Here is a 19,625-nt window from a genome sequence, read left to right on the forward strand (position 1 = left end):
GCATTGGTATCAAGTTGAAATGGCTTAGTTAGTTTTATGTGTTAATTAGAAATGATAATAGGATTTTATTTACTTAAGTTGTTATGTCTATATGTCAAGTAGGATTAAGTATATAAATGCCTTGGTTGAAATACTGAAATTGGGTTGGTTATGTTTGAAATTTTGCAGGGGGTTTAATGTAAAAATAAGTCGAAATGCTGCCGAAATTTTAAAAAAAAATGAATGAAATCAATTAGTACAAATTTATAACAATTTATGAAGTATTTTAATATGTTGGTTATTTATTTAGAATTATTTGTAAATTGTTTGATATGTCCGGTAATGCCTCGTAACCCTGTTCCGGCAACGGTTTGGGGTTAGGGGTGTTACATATTGATAAAATAGACATAAATTTCAAACATTGATATCATATATTATTCAGGTCAAAAACCAATTAGATTTATACATACTGTCCCTTATTCGAGCCCTCGAGGCCTAAAATACACGTTAGAAACAAACCGGGGCTAATTCGGACACTCAGAGAATTTTTTGAAAAACATAAAAAAAATTTCAAAGCTGTAGGGTTCACACGGCCATGTGGTCAGGCCATGTCACTCACAATGTCAAGAAACACACCCATGTCTCAGGCCGTGTAGGTATTCAAAATAGGGACACACGACTGTGTCCTAGCCAGTGTCTGTACCCGTATAACTCTCTAACTTGGGTCACACGGCTAAGCCACATGCCCGTGTGCCAGACCGTGTGCCCTTTCGAAATGGCCTCGCACGCCCGTGTGCTGGCCATATGTCTCACACGACCTAGTCAAACGCCCATGTGTCTGGCCGTGTGGACTCAAAATGTACTTTAAACAACAAGTTTACCATTCACTGCAAGCTTGGACAATAAGCAACTCAAAATCATTCGTTTAACCAATTCAAAACACGATCAAACACATCTAAATCAATCAAGAAAAACATCCTAGGTGTCTAACCAATGTACCCTCGTAGGTACCATAATTATATCATCAATTCACATCAGTAAAACATCATTCAATCCAATTTATAAACATGCCAAATTCAATCTATTTTGCCTAATTCATGAACACTTAAATATTAACTTACCATGCCATAATAAGGCTTCAAACACAAACACATATCTATATATATACTAACCAATATTAAACTTATAACTTCATTTACAATCAATCCACAAAATAACTATTAATTAGACACCCTAGGTACATGCCGACACAAAAGGATAAACATCACCATGTTTGAGATCGGGATCATTGTTGGATGCTAAATCGGTGATCAAAAGTGAGTACCTAATCTACGCACGGAAAACAAAACCGTACACTGAGTAAAACTCAGTGGTATTTCTATAATCCGATTATTTAAAGACAAAACAATATAATATACATAATTAAATGTTAAGCACAATTGAATATTTAAAACCACATTTATTTATACAATAGCATTAACCATTCAATACTCAAATCATGAATACATCATTTTATACCATACTCAATTTCCATCACTTGCTATATAATAGCTTTTCACAGTTTGATCCACATATCATTTAACAATAGCATTACTCATTTCATATCCAATTCATGAATACTTAATCCATGTATTTCATTTGCATATTTCAATTCACTGTCCCATTTTCAATTCACATACAGTATCAATCATAATACTGTTTTATTTATTTACACCTATTAACACAACTCAGACTCGGATGGATACATAGATCCAACCAAACACACCAGTTTGGCACCAAATTCCTCATCAGATAATTCAAAGTAGTAAATTGGCACCCAGTGTCTCATCGGTTAAACCGAAGTAAATTGGCACCCAGTGCCTCATCGAATAAATCCGAAGTAGTATATTGACACCTAGTGTCTCATCGACTCGAAGTCGAAGAAATTCCTGAACACTTCTAATCCTATGGCATGCCATCTATATCTGACTCAGCCTGATACAGTTAATAGGGTTTAATTTCACTTTCCAAAAACAATCAATCTCCAATATCAATTTTTCATATAATCACATATACATATGAATTCAATTCAATTCAAAAATCAATAGAATCATTATATATTTACCAATTCAATCCATTTCAATCAATTATCAAATATCAATTACTCACCTCAACACTTACCATATACAATAAATTGAATTATAACAATTAACAACTAAGTTCGGATTATAGAAATACAAACCGGAAATTTTGAGCTATTCCTCGTCGACTTTATCTTTCTCCTTTTCAGTCGAGGATTCTAGTACGACGTTAGCTATGGAATTAAAACAATTAAAATTCATCAATACAAAACAATTCAATTCATATTGAATATTTCTAATTTTTACTTAATATTTGCCTAAATTTCAATTTAGTCCTTAAACCGAGACTAACTTTATTTTTTCACAATTAATCCTATATTTTTATAAAAATTCCACTTTAAACTAAATTTAACTCCTTATTTTCACTTAAATCCCTAAAGTTTGACTTTTTTACAATTTAGTCCCTGTTACTCAAAATTTACAATTTATTCTACAATTTAATTCTTTTTCATTTCTAACTTAAAAATCTATCAATTTAATCCTTAATACTAAAATTATTCAATATTAACAACACTTAAAACTTAATAATTTCTAAAATTTTAGCATGGGTTGGATAATATTTAACACCGGGATTCCAAAAACATAAAAATTACAAGAAAAGGAACTAAATTGACTAATCAAATGAACTTGGAAACTTTGAAACCCTTAAGCCCTTGCGTCTATTTCTTTCTCCTTTTCTTTCTTTTTCTTTTCTTTCTTTCCTTTCTTTTTTCCTTTTGGCATAGCTTTCTTTTCTTTTCTTTATTTGTTTTAATATTATAATATATAATATATATACTTAATAATTAAGGAAATATAATTTAATATAATATATATTAAATTTACATACTTTTAACTTATGCCGCCTTAGTCAAAGAATAATGGCATAATTGCTTCTTTAGTCTCTTTAATTATTCTTTAATCTATGATTCAACTTTCACCCTATATGCAATTTAGTCCTTATACCTAATTACTCTTAATTCATGCAAATTCATTTAACCAAAACCTAATTAATTACACAAATAAATTCGTAAATATTTTTAATAAATATTTACGAGTCCCATTTATAAAAATAGAGTCCCGAAAATGCACTTTCTGACACTCGTGACTATCTGGTCGTTACAGTGTGACTAAGCTGTGTGATAGAGCCCAAATCGTGTGGCTCAAAAACATGGTCGTGTGGCCAAATAGTGTAACAACCCGAGTCCGTGTAACTTAGGGTCACACGACAGTGTCATGCAACCGTGTGGGACACATAGCCATGTGGCAGACCGTGTGTGCCCAAAATACCTTCAAACACAAGCCAATTCACCTACAATTTCTTAGACAACAAGCCATACATTTACCATCACATTAACCTATTCCAAGTGTACCAAAACATGCCAAAATATGCCAATTCACATTCAATCTATGTGCTTAACCAGTATCTCCTCATTGGCACCACATTTCAATATAAACAACAACCTTCTAAAACAAGACACCTTATTCAATCATCTAATAATTTCCAATTAACATATGCTATAATCAACCATTTATACCAAGTCTTCTAATGTCAATTTATCACCAATTGAATTTCACCAATTAACCTATCATGTATGTACCAATTCAACAAACCAAAAATGCATTAAGTTTCAAGCACACCTATGCCATCAAATACATAACCAACCAAAATATCATTAAGGATTTAGATCAATACACATATTTAATAATTCAAAAGGCACAAAACATGACCAAATGATCACCGACATGCATAAACCAAAACCCTATTTACATGCCACTTATAGCCGACTAAAATAAACGTATAGCTACCGAAAGAGTTGTTTGATACTGTGATCTCCAAAAACAATCCAATCGACAGCTCGTATCCAACGATCTACAAAGAAGAAAAACTAAATAGAATAAGCTTACGTAAAGCTTAGTAAGTCTGTATTAAACTTAAACTTTGACTTACCGTAAATGTTGTAACTAAAACATTTAGCAATTAATTTCATAAACAAGGTCATGAGTTCATTTATTTCCAATACACACCATAAATCTCACAAGGTTTGTGAGTTCACATATATGAAGCATATAACTTTACCATGTCATAAACATTACAATACATTTAAAACTCAATTCAATCATTACCTAATTATTTAACAACTCACATTTTATTTCAAATATCTATATCCAATGTTTCATTTTATATATCTATTTCCATATAACTGATTCATATAATCATTTCATATATCTATTTCCATATAACTGATTCATATAATCATTTCATATATCTACTTCTATATAAATGATTCGTATAACCATCTTATATATCTATTTCCATATAACTGATTCATATAACTATTTCATATATTCATTATTCACCCATGAACCATAATTAAATAGCGTTGGTTACACGAGAACAATTCTCACACAAGTTGTAACTATAAATGCTCACACAAGCTATAAAATGGGTCTGCTCAAACGAGCTGTAGAGAATCCAAAACAAGTGCAGGACCTCAGCCATCGTTAGGACATCCAAGACCAACACCCAAAACGGTACGGGTCACGTTACATATCCATATCATTTAATTATATATATACACATTGCTTCATCATAAGAACTCATCTATATAGTTTTCCATTTTCAATCATAACCCTAACTTTATTAACAATGCAACTTAATTCCATTTCAACAATTACCATTTATCAAGAAAACAAACTCAACCACAACATACATAGATAATTATTAAATAAAAAATATAACAACCAATTAATTTAATCAATTTATGAACTTACCAAAACACAGTAGCTACCGATACTTCGACGATGATTACTCGCTGACTTTTTTTTCCTTTCTCGCGATTATTAACCGATTGATCAGTTTCTTGATCTAAATATAATAATTTAATTCAATTATCTAATTTAAATACTTTAATGTACTTAAATTATTTTAATTAACCCTTTAATGATATTTTACACTATAACTTTGAACTTTTACCTTTTATTCAATTTAGTTCCTAAACCTTGAAACTTTTAAATCTATCACATTTTAACCAAATCAATGCTAGCTAAATTTTATATAATCTCTATACAGCCCATATTTATCAATATTTCACAAGAATTCATGTAACTTTACTATTTTAACAATTTAGTCCTTAAACTTTAAAACCAACCAAAACCATTTTACAAAATAGTCTTATTTAAGTACCAAGCTTAATAATCTATCATCAAACATTAAAAAAATCACAAATTCATCAATGGCATAAATCAAAACATTTAATAGTTTTACAAATTAGTCTCTAGGTTAGCTAGATTAAGCTACAACGATTTCAAAAACATAAAAATCATTAAAAACAGACTTTAATTTTGTACAATGCAAGAGAAAATGGCTTAGCCGAACCTTGTTGTTTCGGTGGAAGGAAGATAGAAAAGAAGAAGATGATAATTTTTGTATGCTTTTCCATTGTTATTTGTTTTTACTTTAACTTAATTAACATAATGCAAACATTAGTTTATTCCATAATTCATCACTAATCGTCCAACATCAATAATTATGGCATATTTTCCATTTAAAACCATCAAATTATTCATTTATACCCATTTAGTCTATATAAACTAATAGTGATTAACTTTTGCAGCTTTTACAAGTTAGTATTTTTTTACTTAAATAACTATCTAAACGTTAAAATTTTCCAACCGAATTTCAATACATTATATAGTAACTTCGTAAATATTTAATAAATTATTTACGAGCTCGATTTGTTGAAATGAAGTCCCAAACCTCATTTTCCAAAATCACTTGACTAAACCACTTGAACTTAACTATTCATTCAATTAACAAAATTTATCAAATCAAAATTTAATATAATATTATATTTGATTCATAAATATTAAATAATAATATTTATGAACTCACCTATTGGATTTGTGGTCTCGAAACCACTATTTTTTACACCACTAAAAATGAGTTGGTACATCAACCTTCTGGTAAGTCTAATAGCTCTATATGTTATAATTGTTGAAGAGTAAGGATGTAATATCAGTAGGGTGTGAAAGAAATGCCCTAAATGTGGTTCACTTGTAGTTGAAATGTTAGTAAACTATCTATAAATGGGGATTTTAATGGAAATTCCATGATCTTGTAAGCAGTTGCTGTTGTTAGATCGAGAGGGACGATCGAAACAGAAGCTCCAGGCTGAGGTAAAGATAGGTCTTTTGTGAGTCTCTAGACTTGACTCCTGTGTGTTATTTTATGATTATTCTTTGTATGATTGATGTTCCTGTAGTTGTGCTTGAGGAGAGGTTGTATGTATGTGTGTGTGTATTTTCTATGAAGCATCTATAAGTATGTAAATGAAGTGTATAATGTGCCACATGAATATGACGATGTGTGGTAAGCATGCATAAGAAATTATGTGTTGGAAAGTATGACTCTATTATTGATATGAGTGAAATCTATGTATATGTGTTCATTACGTTAATTGAATGGTGCAAGATAAAATATAGTTGGTGATAAAGGGGTTCAGGCAGAGTGTCAGAAAAAAATATGTGATATGATCATTGATCTCGCAATGGTGCTTTGATGATATTTGATGGGACAGTAAAAACAAGAAAAAGGCAAAATTGCAAATATGTGGAAAGACCATGGCCATGGCACATTCTGGAAATGGCGGATGAGCTGTATATGTCTACTAGGGTTTCTGCGTGTCTCAGGGCCGATGATGGGTAAACCTCAGGCTATACTGAGTTTAGGCAAATTCATATTGTACATGACAGTTTTATGTGGTGCCTTGGTGGCAAACCAAACAAAGCCTTTGTGGCAAGTTATCTGAAAGGCCTATGCGGCATATTATCTGGAAATCCTTTGTGGCGAGTTATCTGAAAGGCCTATGTGGCATATTATTTGGAAAACCTTTGTGGCAAGTTACCTAAAAGACCAATGTGGCATATTATTTGAAAAGCCTTAGTCGCGAAGTTATCTAGAAAGCCTTTGCGGCAAGTCATTTGGAAAACTTGTATGGCGAATTTTTTAACGCCTAAGTGGTCTGTTGTTAGTTTGCCTTTGAGGCATTTTCTGAAAGCCAGGATAGAGAGTGGGCATATCTACAATTATGGGTGGTGTAAGTGTCTGCCAAACCTAGAAGTTTGCACATTATGTGTCAAAGTCAGCTGAGTTTCTGTTGGATGATCTAAAATATTACATTCTTCAAACCAAGTTCATTGCCTGGATCGATTTGAAGATGCAGTGTGACTAGAGTACTGACAGTCTATTAGAGCCAATATAAGAATCTACTAAGAATAGTATCCGTATGTGTATCATTATGAGGAATGTATCCAAATTCTATCTTCAAAAAGATATTGAATTAGGATCTGCAATAAGCTGTGAAATTTGGGATCTATTAATCGAGCAGAATGTGCATAAAACGGTCAAGTGCAGAGACTGACGTATAGTTATTTACCAAGAATCAGAAAACTATCCGCCAAAGCCTGAAATGAAGTCCAGAATCTTCAAGTCGAGGAATCAAACAACAATGTTTAAAGGTAATATTGGTTGAGATTCACTAAGTTCTTTGTTGGAATTGAACCAGTTAACCAGAAGGGTCCAAGCCAATAATGCACCAGAGTTACAGTTCAAAGAGCGATATTATGCATACAGAGGGGTATTTTTGGACATATGGTGAATAGTATGTGTTAACAAATATTTAAGTTGTAATATCTTATTCTGCTTTTGAGAATATGTTGTAATTAATAATGTTTCCTTCAAAATCTTTTCACTTGGATAATAAAATAAATAAATAAGGAGCATGTTCAGTATGGATTCCATCAGTTGTAAAATTTTTATTAAGTATTGTGGCATCCTATATCCGAGTTCGGTAAATCGAGTTGGGTATAGGGTGTTATAAGTTCGGTAATTATCTTTTCTAGTAAGATAGATGGGCACATTAATAGGTTACCATTGTTGATGGAGGCAGCTGTTCCACTTGGGGCACATGCAGACAAGTAACTTAGAAAGCTTAGAACATCACTTTTGTGAATGATATTTTAGTGTTACCATTAAAAGGGTGTGGTACTATCCTAGGAATTCAGTGGTTGTTATCAGTTAGGTTTATTGTTTGGGATTTGCTTCCTTGACAATGCAATTCAATTATCAAGGAAGGTCTTGTATGCTTCAAAGAATCATGCCAAGGACCATTCAACTCTTAAGGGCTGCGCAATCTTCTAAATGCTTCTCTTTTTTAGGACAAGAGATTGGGTCATGTGCTATAGTAATTGGTACAACGGTGCAAACATCATTGTCAACATCTTCTATGACGATTCCTTAAGACTTGTAGCAATTATTGGAGGAATATGCTGACATATTTTATACTCCCAAAGGCCTTCCTCCTTTTCGTCTATAGGACCATAGAATTCCTTCAAGGATGAGAATTTAGTGGTCAAGATTAAACTTTATAGGTACCCTGATCGCCCACCCACATGTGCGTTAAAACTAACGATTTTATAAAAACAAATATTTTGAAGATTGAGTTTTTAACTACAACAATACAGTACCAGTTGCAATATTTATGTTGGGAAATGTGTCAATTGTAACATCCTACACCCGACCCAATCATCAGGTCTGGGCTACAAGATGTTACATTCATCGTCGGAGCGACTGCGATAAATTTTATTCAACTTACGAGATTTATATGAGCTTACAAAAGCTCCAAGGACAAATCTGAGTTTGAATAGGGACTAAACATCTATCATATGACACAAAATTCAATAAGAGCATTCACTTAAGAACAAACCAAACTAGATTCAACTAGGTACATGCCAAATTAGAATAAAAACAGAATATAAAAATGTTGACGAGTTCGAGATTATTGACTAGATGCTACAATCATAGTTTAAATATCTTGAATTATACCTTAACCTGTGCACGGAAAACAAACTGTATGTTGAGCAATGGGAATCAATAGTATTTCTATGATTTAAATAACAAAATTTCAAGTTAAGAAATTGTAACATCAAACTAGTATGCCATTCATATCAAGCTGAAAACCAATTCATTTAGCATTGCAATAGAAGTGGTCAATTCCATTTACATGTCAACACCTATCGTAAAGCCTTTTTAAAATTCAATATCAATCATGAGTCAAACATTTATATCTTTAACATTATAAAAAATTTTCACATACCAAAATCCAGCCTAGTAGTTTTGGATTAGTAGAATCGGGTTTTTTAACTGGAGGTTGAGTCAGATATCAGAAAATAAGGTCATAAAAGAGTAATTTAAGTATGTGAGTGTCATAATTCAATTTTTATTTTATTTTTTAGCTGAAAACAAAATTTAATTTTGAGGCCTAATTTGAATAAAATGGGTTTTAATTAATTTAAGACCTTTTCGGAAAAGGGAAGAATTAGGAGTGACCAAAAGGGCAAATTGCCCAATTTTTGTAAATTGGTTTTCAAATTTCAGCCATTCACGTCTTCCCCTCCCCTTTTGCCGTCATTCAAAAAAACAAATCCTCCTAATCCTAAATCTCCTATTTTCTCTCCAATTGACTTAACCTTTGTGATTTTCTCTTCTCCAAAGCACCAAAACAACCCCCAATTTCAAATGAAAGCTGTGTTTTCTTCCCTAAAATCTTCATTGTTCTTCTTGAGTTCAAATCTTGAATTAAAGTTGTAGATCATCATTTTCATCAAATCAAGGTAATATTTTGACTTTCTATGATTAAATAAAGAGTACTGTTAGTTCAAATTGAGTTTTAAATAATTATATTTAGATTCAATAATTTTTGGTTCAAAAATGGCAAATCTTGTAATATTCAGTAAACCCATGTTTTCAAAGTTTTTTTTGACTCATTTTTTATCTAATTAGAAGGTATTTTACTTCAATTGGATAGTTCATAATCGAATTTTCAAGAATCAAATGTTTTCCCCTCTTTCATGTTTTTGAAAGCTTGAATTTGCTAAAAATTTTAAAACCATGGATTTAGGTGAAATTAGTGGTTCATATATGAAATTAAATGTTATTTAGGATATTTGGAATCAAAATGGAGGATTAGAAATGAGATTAGGATGTCGAAACTTCAATTTCAGAAAAACTAGCTAGTTTTCGGTAGTGAAAAAGGAGAGACTTGAATTGTATATTTCTTGTTGTTTGGTTGTGTTCAATGCTATTTTTGATGAGTTTAGAATTGGTTTGATATGTGTGTTAATTTTTAGATCAATCGGGAGCCACTACGAGAAAGTAAAAAAGGCAAGGAAAAGCTTGTTTGAGCTTTCAACTTGTAAGTGGAACTGTAATTGGTGAGTGTCCAGAGTCATTGATGGTATCAACGATTTATAGCATTAAATGGGAGCTTAGGAATAGCCTAAACCTCTGTCCTAAGTTTCAAGTGTAAGCCTTTCTTATACTTTTGCCTTGTTGTGAAAATATACTTAATGTATGACGAGTTGTGGAATGTGATGCTATTATGACAGGTAATGTGTGTGTGAATACTTATATGTGATAAGTGATAATCTGATTTTTAATGCACACATATGTGTTCGAATATGTGATGGCTCAATGAGTATAGTTGTGCCACTTAAAGTGCAATTTTATGTGAATATGATAAGCATGTATTGTGTAATAGTTGTGATGTGAATTAATGTTTATGAACAAGAATTATGTGCATTAAAGAAATTAAATGTGTGAATTTTATAGATATTTTGGCCTTGTGATCTCTTGAAATTGTTGGATATAGTTGGCGTGTCATGGGATTGTGAGTACTCACCTTTGTGTTTTGTGTTTTAGGCAATAAGGCCCTAGGACTGATCGGAGAGATAAGGGAATGTCGAGCTAAGCTCCATTCATTGGGATATGTTGGTATGTTGGAGAGAATTAGCTTTATGCTACGCTTATGGAATATGTTAGACTCTTTAAGTTATTAGTGTGATGTAGATCTGTGTATCCAATGTGTGGTGATAAAGCCCACTTTTATGTTTCATGTTTCTAAGTTGTCAAATTATCATTAATTGATTAATACATGAAAATGTTGTGTGTAAATGCATGTGAATATATAAGCTAGACTTGTGGGTCATTAAATCATGAATACGTTGTTTTGTATTGATGGATTATCGATAAACGAATTATATATATATGAGTTTTATGTAATTGCATGTGAGAGTATATGCTGGATTTATGAATTAATGAAGCATGAATTTATTATTTGGACTTATAGTAAATATGGTTGTGCATGTATCTAGTTGCTCTTACTTAACATGTGACATTGTGTATGCTTGTGGTAATTTCAAATATTCATTGAGCTTGTTTAAGCTCACACACTCCTCACTAAATCTTTGCAGATGGGTATTGTTTTCAGTGTGAGTGGTGTGACCAAGGAAGTGATCCTAGAAAAGCAATAAATTTGTGAATAGGTGGTTTATAATTATTTTTGAACTCTTTGAGTAAAGGCAATGTGGGTTTAGAACTTCATTTGATTATTATTATCATTTGTTTATTATGATTTTGAACTTTAGACTTTTGATATTGTTAGGATCTATATTTATGAATGTTTGATGATTGGTAATGTGTCTAATGATGCATGTTAAAAGTAATAATTGTTGAGTATGAATGTGTCCTCTGTTTTGCTATGTTCTTGTTAATTTGTATAGAGGTATCGATATTCAAGCTTAAATATAAATACCTCGATGTTAAAATGTATGTGCAGGAAAACAATAGCTTAATTTGGTATTGATACCCTTTCATGAGTATCGATACTAGAGGTAAAAATACCGATATCTTTTTTTATTTATCGATAAAATGTTTTTGGTTCGAAATTGAGTTGGTAAAATAGAATGATGGAATGGCATTGATTTCCTTATTAGTATTGATACCTCTTTTACGACATACCGATACCTACTATCGTGTATCGGTACCTACGTTATTTTCTTTGGAAATTTGCAAAATGGCCTCTAAATAAGTCTTTAAATTGTTTCTAATGTCTATTTTCGAATGTTGTGCCGTGAAAACCTCTATAAGTATTTAATTTATTAAATGAATAAACTTGGCTGTATATAATGTGTGTATGTGTAAGTTACTGTAACACCCCAAACCCGACCTAGACGTTATGGCCGAACCTGACGATGTCACATGGTAGTGCTTTTCGAAAATATATGTCGTTGCTAAATCCTCTTTTCTATTTAACCATTTTTATCATCTTATGTTAACTTCAAATCATGCCTTTCGTTTTCAAAACATTATTCATTTACAAATCGTTATTCAATTTCAAAAAGTTTTTTTATTTTTATTGCGGAAGCTTTTAAACAGTTTGCTTATTCGTGGTATTTTGATAAAACATTAATTTCATTTGAAAACTCGAGTCTTACCTAACACTAGCAGATTTAAATCATAAAACTGTATATAATCCAAATTTTAAACCAAAATTCGTAAAGGCCATAATTACAGCAAAATAATCCCAATGGTAACACTCTAGAATAACGTATTTTTATGTATTAATTATGTATTTATTTTGAGTACGATCCTGCTAATTTGAGCTATTTATGATCTTTTATCTCATAGAGACTAAATTTGAGGCAAAAGCAAAATTAAGGGCCAAAAGCGTGAATTTAGAGATGAAATGGGCCAATATGCGACACAAGGAAAAGTTGGTGCCAAAAGTGCAAGCATGAAGGGCACAAGGGTTGAAATGCAAAAAGAAGAGATTTTATTCTATCAGACTCTATTTTAATTATATTAGGATAATTAATATTAAGACAATTATTAAGAATTATTTAATTTTAGGATTTAATTTTATTTATCTTTATTTATCTTCAATTAAATGTATTTATCTTTTAGGAATTTAAGTAGGATTAAACTATCTCCCCTAGCACTATAAATAGGGGGTGAAGTAACTCAAAAGAGATCCATCTTTTTCTGTAAACACTCTCTCCCTAAAAGTCTAGGCTTTTGTTCTTCTCATATTTCCTTTCAATAAAATCTCCATTTTTATTATATTTATTTTCTTTTCCACCACAACCATGAGCCACTAAACCCATCTAGCCGAAAGTTGTCGATATTCCCCCAAAACGGTTCTTGAGGCTTAGAGTCCGTACTTAGCCTCCTCGCTGAGTATTCATCGTTTCTCCGTACTACGGGGCTGACGCTTCCATCCATGTCCCTTAAGAAGTAAGCTTTTCAACGTATGCAAAGGCGGTCGGTTTGTATGTTTTGGGAAGGTTGCACAGTCGGTTTGTTAACTTACTGCGTCAGAGGTTGGCGAGCCCAAGAGACAAAATGGCATGGGATTCGCCATTGAGAAACGTTGATCTAGCATAAGACGATCCCACAGAAGTGATTGTTGGCTGGAGTCAGGTTCCACTATATCATAAGTCTAAATCCTTGGAGCTGGTGGTCGTAGGCGTCTTCTTCCACTATAACTGGCTTATTCGATTTTGGAAGGATCAGCTAAAAGCCGAGGATTGAACCCAAGGTGGAACGAGACAACTAGAGGCTGGAATCTCCCATAAGAATTTCCTTTCTCTCAACTTTATTTTTAATTTCTCGAATTTTTTATTCAATATTCTTAATTATATTTTTATTTTATTTTATGTTTCCAGATATAAACCTTTAATTCTATTAATTTTTTTATTTTTTTCCAGGAACGCAGGTTTTCTTGGGCAAGATTCTGTCTGGGATTTCACAGAACAAGATATTGTGCAAATACAGTCCCTAAGGATTCGACCTTACTTCCCTTGCTATTCTTTTTCATTATTTATTAGGGATAGGATATTTTTGGTGCTTTCAACGATCGCATCAAATTTTGGCACCGTTGCCGGGGACTGGCAACGTACTAATCTTGTTTTTTTTTTGTTTCTTATGATCAGATCTGCTCTAGGTACTCTTGCGTTCAACTTAAAAATTGAGAAGACTGCTAGAGCCAATCGCAAGGAGACAAAGTTACGAAAAAAGCAGTCAGCGGTGGTTGGAACTCAAAGTAACCCACCGCCAGAAATTGAAGTCGACGATGAAGCTGAGTCTAGGGTTAACGAAAACCCTCCTCGAACACTTGAAAGCGAAAAATTAGAAGTCAACTCACCAGAAGAAGTGCTTAATGCTAGGGTTAATGAAAACCTGAATCTAGCACACCAACTAATGGCTCAAACGATTCGGCAACTGGCCGAAGCTCTGACAGAACAATTGCCATTGTGCATTGCGTATCCGACTGTGGATACTGATTTTGATTTGAAGTTAGGTTTAATCCAGTTACTTTCAACTTTTCATGGGTTGCAAAATGAAAATCCCCACAAGCATCTGAAAGAATTTAATATGGTTTGTCTTAGCATGAAACCTCAGGGGGTAACTGAGGATCAGATTAAATTGTGTGCTTTTCCTTTCTCCCTAGCAGATTCCGCTAAGGAATGGTTATTTTATTTACCCCCTGGATCTATTACAACTTTGGCTGATCTATCTCGTTTGTTTCTGAACAGGTTTTTTCCAGCGTCTCGAGCAGCTGAGCTAAGAAGAAAGATCGTTGGAATAAGGCAAAAAGAAGTTGAGTCCCTTTACGATTATTGAGAGCGGTTAAAGAAGTTGTGTGCAAGCTGCCCACAACATGGTATGACGAAGCAATCTCTCCTCCAATAATTTTATGAAGGTTTGAAGCCCATGGAAATGAATATGGTAGACACCGCTAGTGGAGGAGCATTGGTCAACATGACTCCCCAACAAGCGAGAGACTTGATCTCCACGATGGCTACAAATTCTCAGCAGTTCTGAGCCAATATTGAACCCCCTAGTAGGGTTCACCAGCTAAGTAATTTAACCTTAGAGGATAAAGTTGATAGACTTACTAATATGATGAACTCTTTTATTGCAGAAAAAGTGAAGACAGCCTGATTATGCAGAATATGTGCTACACCTGATCATGCAACTAATGCATGTCCCAGTTTGTATGATGATACAACGGCTCATTTGGATGCTGTGGGAAATTTCCCTGGGCCACTACAAAGGCGATACGACCCCTACGCTATTACCTGCAACCCAGGGTGGAAGGACCATCCTAACTTAAGTTATGGGGTCAATCCACAAAATAACCAGCCATACCAAAATCGGTTTCCGCAACAGCCGTAAGGTTCAGGTAATTTTCTAGAAACCATGGTCAATAAGTTAGCAGCTAATGTTCTTGATTTTCAACAACAAACTCTTAATTTCCAAAAAGAGACGAAGGATTTCCAACAGAAAACTGAGGCGTCCATCAGAGAGTTGACCACATCGATCGAGAAATTAACCGCTCAAGAGAAGCTGCCGTCACAAACAGAACCAAACCCTAGACGAAATGCAAATGCAGTAACGTTGCGAAGCGAAAAGGTACCAGAACCAATTCCTGACAGGAATATTGGCCAAGAAATCGCCCAGGAAAAACCTGAGAAAGATGAATAGGTCTGACCGAAGCCTCCATTGCCTAAAATTCAACCTCCATTTCCAGAACGATTCAACCAGTGTCGAAGAGGTAAAGAGGACAAGGAAATCCTCGAAACATTTAGGAATGTCGAGATCAACATTCCGCTGTTGGACGCCATCTGGAAAATACCGCAGTATGCTAAATTTCTTAAAGATCTTTGCACCAACAAGCGAAAATTAACAGGTAATGAAAGGGTGAATGTTGGTGAGAATGTATCCGCAGTGTTACAGCAGAAAATTCCAGCTACATGCAAGGATAGGGGCATGTTTACAATACCATGCAAAATAGGCCATCTGGGAATTAAGAAGGCTATGTGTGATTTAGGGGCTTCTATAAATGTAATGTCGTATTCTATTTATGAATCGCTTAACGCGGATTTTTTGACAAAAACATGTGTTATCATTCAATTGGTGGACAGGTCTGTTGTACATCCAGAAGGAGTCCTTGATGATGTTCTGGTAAAAGCTAACAAGCTTATTTTCCCTGCAGATTTTTATGTGATCAAAATGGAGGAGGATAGCACTCCTAGATCTTCAGATCTCTTGTTGGGTCGACCATTCCATATTAAAGCTAGTACTAAAATCGACGTTTGAAGTGGAACTCTCACGATGGAGTTTGATGGGGAGATCATAAAGTTTAATGGCTAAGACGCCATTGCCATCCAAGCAAAATCTTGAGCGTAAATTGTATCGGCATAATTGACTCTTTGGTGGAAGAGAATTTTGAGTCAATTTATGGAGATAATTCTGAACTTGATGAATTTGAATTTGTTAATGAGTTATTATCTCCAAATACTAAACTGGTACCCTCTGTTATACAGGCACTAGAGTTGGAGTTGAAACCGCTTCCTGAGCATCTGAAATATGCATTTTTGGGGAAGAGTAATACTCTACCAGTCATAATCTCCAATAGACTCTCCACACATGAAGAGGAAAGTTTGATTCATGTACTAAAAAGTCATAAGGAGGCGATTGGCTGGACCATTGCATACTTAAAAGGGATAAGCCTTTTGACGTGCACACACAGGATCTACTTGGAAGAAGACAAGAAACTGAGGCGAGAGGCACAAAGATGGATAAATCCGAATATGATTGAGGTAGTAAAAAAATAAATAATCAAGCTTCTGGACACTGCCATAATTTACCCTATTAACGGGTGTGACAGTAAAGAAAAATGCTAAAGGTGACTTGGTACCTACTCGAGTACAAAAAGGGTGGCGCGTCTGCATTGATTACAAGAAGTTGAACTCATACACTTGAAAAGATCATTTCCCTCTTCCTTTTATAGATCAAATGCTTGAAAGATTAGCCCGAGAAACTCACTTTTGTTGTCTTGATGGATACTCAGGTTTCTTTCAAATTCCAGTTGCACCGGACGACCAGGAAAAGACCACTTTTACATGCCCATTCGGTACATTTGCGTACAGAAGGATGCCATTCAGTCTTTGCAATGCGCTAGCCACCTTCTAGAGATGCATGATGAGTATATTTTCTGAATATGTGGAAAAAATTATCGAAGTTTTTATAGATGATTTTACTGTATATGAGAATTGTTTTGATGAATGCCTTAAAAACCTAACGATAATTTTAATGAGGTGCATAGAATTTAATCTTGTCTTGAATTATGAAAAGTGTTATTTTATGGTAGAAAATAGTTTAATTTTGGGTCATGTTGTTTCATTTAAAGGAATTAAGGTCCATAAGGCCAAAATTGATATTATAAATTCTTTGTCTTATCCCTCCACTGTGACGGAAATTCGTTCTTTCCTTAGTCATGCAGAGTTCTACAGGCGCTTCATAAAGAACTTCTTGAAGGTAGCTGAACCACTATGTAAGTTGTTGCAGAAGGATAAGAAATTTGAGTTTGGCCCAAAATATAATGAGGCATTTGATACACTCAAGCAAAAGTTAGTCTCCGCTCCTATAGTGTAACCGCCAGATTGGAAATACCCGTTTGAAATTATGTGTGATGCCAGCGAGCGCAGTGTAGGAGCCATGTTAGGGGCAAAGGATAGACAAAGAACCACATGTCATATGTTATGCCTCGAAAACCCTAGATACTGCACAGAGCAACTACACCACTACGAAAAAAGAACTCTTAGCAGTTGTATTTGCTTTAGATAAATTTTGACCTTATTTATTGGGATCTAATGTAATTATTTTTTCTGATCATGCAGCCCCCAGGTACTTGATCACGAAGAAGGAAGCAAAACCGAGGCTCATTAGGTGGATTTTGCTACTCCAAGAATTTGACATCGAGATTCGAGACAAAAAGGGATGCGAGAATTTAGTGGCTGACCATTTAAGCAGAATAAAAGTACATTTTGATGACATCCCTATTAAGGAAAAATTCCCTAATGAGAGCCTATTCTCGACCGAGGCATGTCTCCCATGGTATGCAAATATAGTAAACTTTATAGCTACAGGATTGTTACCCACTGAGTTAGCACGTTCCGTGAGGGACAAGCTTAAACGCGACACTCGGCATTACATTTGGGATGACCCACACTTGTGGAAACACTGTTCAGATCAGATAATATGAAGATGGGTTCCAGAAACTGAGGTAACTTCTATCCTTAATTTTTGTCATGCTGAAGCTTGCAGATGTCACTTTGGCCCTAAGCGGACCGCTCATAAGGTGTTAAAATGTGGGCTATATTGTCCCACAATTTTTCGAGATGCATATAACTTCTGTAAGTCTTCCGATAGGTGCCAACATACAGGTAACATCACTAAACGAAATAAATGCCCCTTTCCCCGATTCATGTATACGAAATCTTTGTTGTATTGGGCATCAATTTCATGGGCCCATTTATTTCTTCATTTAGCAATGTATATATAATTCTTGCAGTAGACTATGCTTCTAAGTGGATAGAAGCAAAGCCTACTCACAATCATAATGCCAAAATTGCTGTGGGGTTTCTAAAACAATTTTTTTTCCAAGTTTGGCGCACCTCGAGCCCTAATCAGTGATCATGGCACCCACTTTTGCAATAAGTTCATGGAGGCACTGTTGGCTAAATACGAAGTCCACCACCGTATAGCTACGGCTTACCATCCGAACGGTCAAGCCGAGGTCTCAAACAGGGAAATCAATACTATTTTGGAGAAAATAGTTTGTCCCAACCGAAAGTATTGGAGCCTTTGGCTAAATGATGCACTTTTGGCCTATCAGACTGCGTATAAGGGACCGATTGACGTGACCCTATATCAACTTGTTTTTGGCAAAGCTTGTCAACTTCAGGTCGAATTGGAACATAAATCCTATTGGGCCATTCGACAATGTAACATGGAGTTAGAACCCACAGGAAAGGCAAGAAAATTAGACATCCAAGAGTTAGAAGAAATTCACAATGATGCCTACGAGAATGCTCGCATTTATAAAGACAATATAAAGTTGTTTCACGATAAGAAAATAGCAAGAATTTTTCGGTAGGACAAAAAGTTTTATTTTATAACTCCATGTTAAAGTTATTCCCAGGTAAGCTTCGATCACGATGGCAAGGACCTTTTATTGTTACTGAAGTGTTCACACATGGAGTGATTGAAATAGAGAGTGAAGAATCTGGAAAGTGGTTCGTAGTCAATAGCCAGCGGTTGAAGCCATTTTATGAGAATTTTCAAGCCCACATGGTTGTGAAAATCCATTTGGAACCACCATAGAACCAATAACGGTGTCGATCTAACAACGTTAAATAAGCGCTTGTTGGGAGGCAACCCAATTTTTATTTTTATTATTTATTATTTATTATTTATTCTTTAATTTATTTATTACTTTAATTTATTTTATTATTTATTACTTATTTGGATATTAATAAATTTCTCTTCTTATGCTTAGATAAAATAGAAGGAAAATGCGAAGAAAACCGTTGAACAACGCTTAGAGCACATTGAGGCCAGTCTTGAAACCTTCGGCCAGCAATTGACCGAGCTCATTGCCGTCATATGCGATCGATAGTAACAACACGGGGAGTATATCTAAAATTTTCTACCTATTTATTTCTTTTCGTCCATATTGAAGACAATGTGCTTTTAGTAGGGAGAGGTACTCTTCGTTATTACTGTGATTTTGGTTGTTGTTGATGTTGCTGTGATTATTTTTGGCTGGTGTTGCTGCTTGAGGCTCTATCTTCTCCATA

The 19,625-nt window shown here is 34.1% G+C and overlaps 1 protein-coding gene across 1 annotated transcript; it reads left to right on the plus strand.

Annotated features, from left to right (window-relative positions):
* The first annotated feature begins 15,180 nt into the window (after positions 1-15,180).
* Positions 15,181-19,149, plus strand: LOC107921494 (uncharacterized). Its single transcript, XM_016851338.1, has 6 exons — positions 15,181-15,393; positions 15,526-15,752; positions 15,906-16,074; positions 16,308-16,583; positions 17,664-17,670; positions 18,968-19,149. The coding sequence occupies exons 1-6, from the start codon at positions 15,181-15,183 to the stop codon at positions 19,147-19,149; spliced, it is 1,074 nt and encodes a 357-aa protein (XP_016706827.1).
* Positions 19,150-19,625: the final 476 nt, after the last annotated feature.

This window comes from Gossypium hirsutum, chromosome D01, assembly GCF_007990345.1.
Source record: "Gossypium hirsutum isolate 1008001.06 chromosome D01, Gossypium_hirsutum_v2.1, whole genome shotgun sequence".
In the NCBI taxonomy this organism is placed as follows: domain Eukaryota; kingdom Viridiplantae; phylum Streptophyta; class Magnoliopsida; order Malvales; family Malvaceae; genus Gossypium; species Gossypium hirsutum.

Bases quoted from the DNA above. Each gene is read 5' to 3' on its own strand.
- LOC107921494 (XM_016851338.1), top strand. From the start codon at position 15,181: ATGGTCAATAAGTTAGCAGCTAATGTTCTTGATTTTCAACAACAAACT. The intron at 15,394-15,525 runs GTACCAGAACCA...CGATTCAACCAG, and splicing joins TAACGTTGCGAAGCGAAAAG to TGTCGAAGAGGTAAAGAGGA. The intron at 15,753-15,905 runs GTTTACAATACC...ATTGGTGGACAG, and splicing joins ACATGCAAGGATAGGGGCAT to GTCTGTTGTACATCCAGAAG.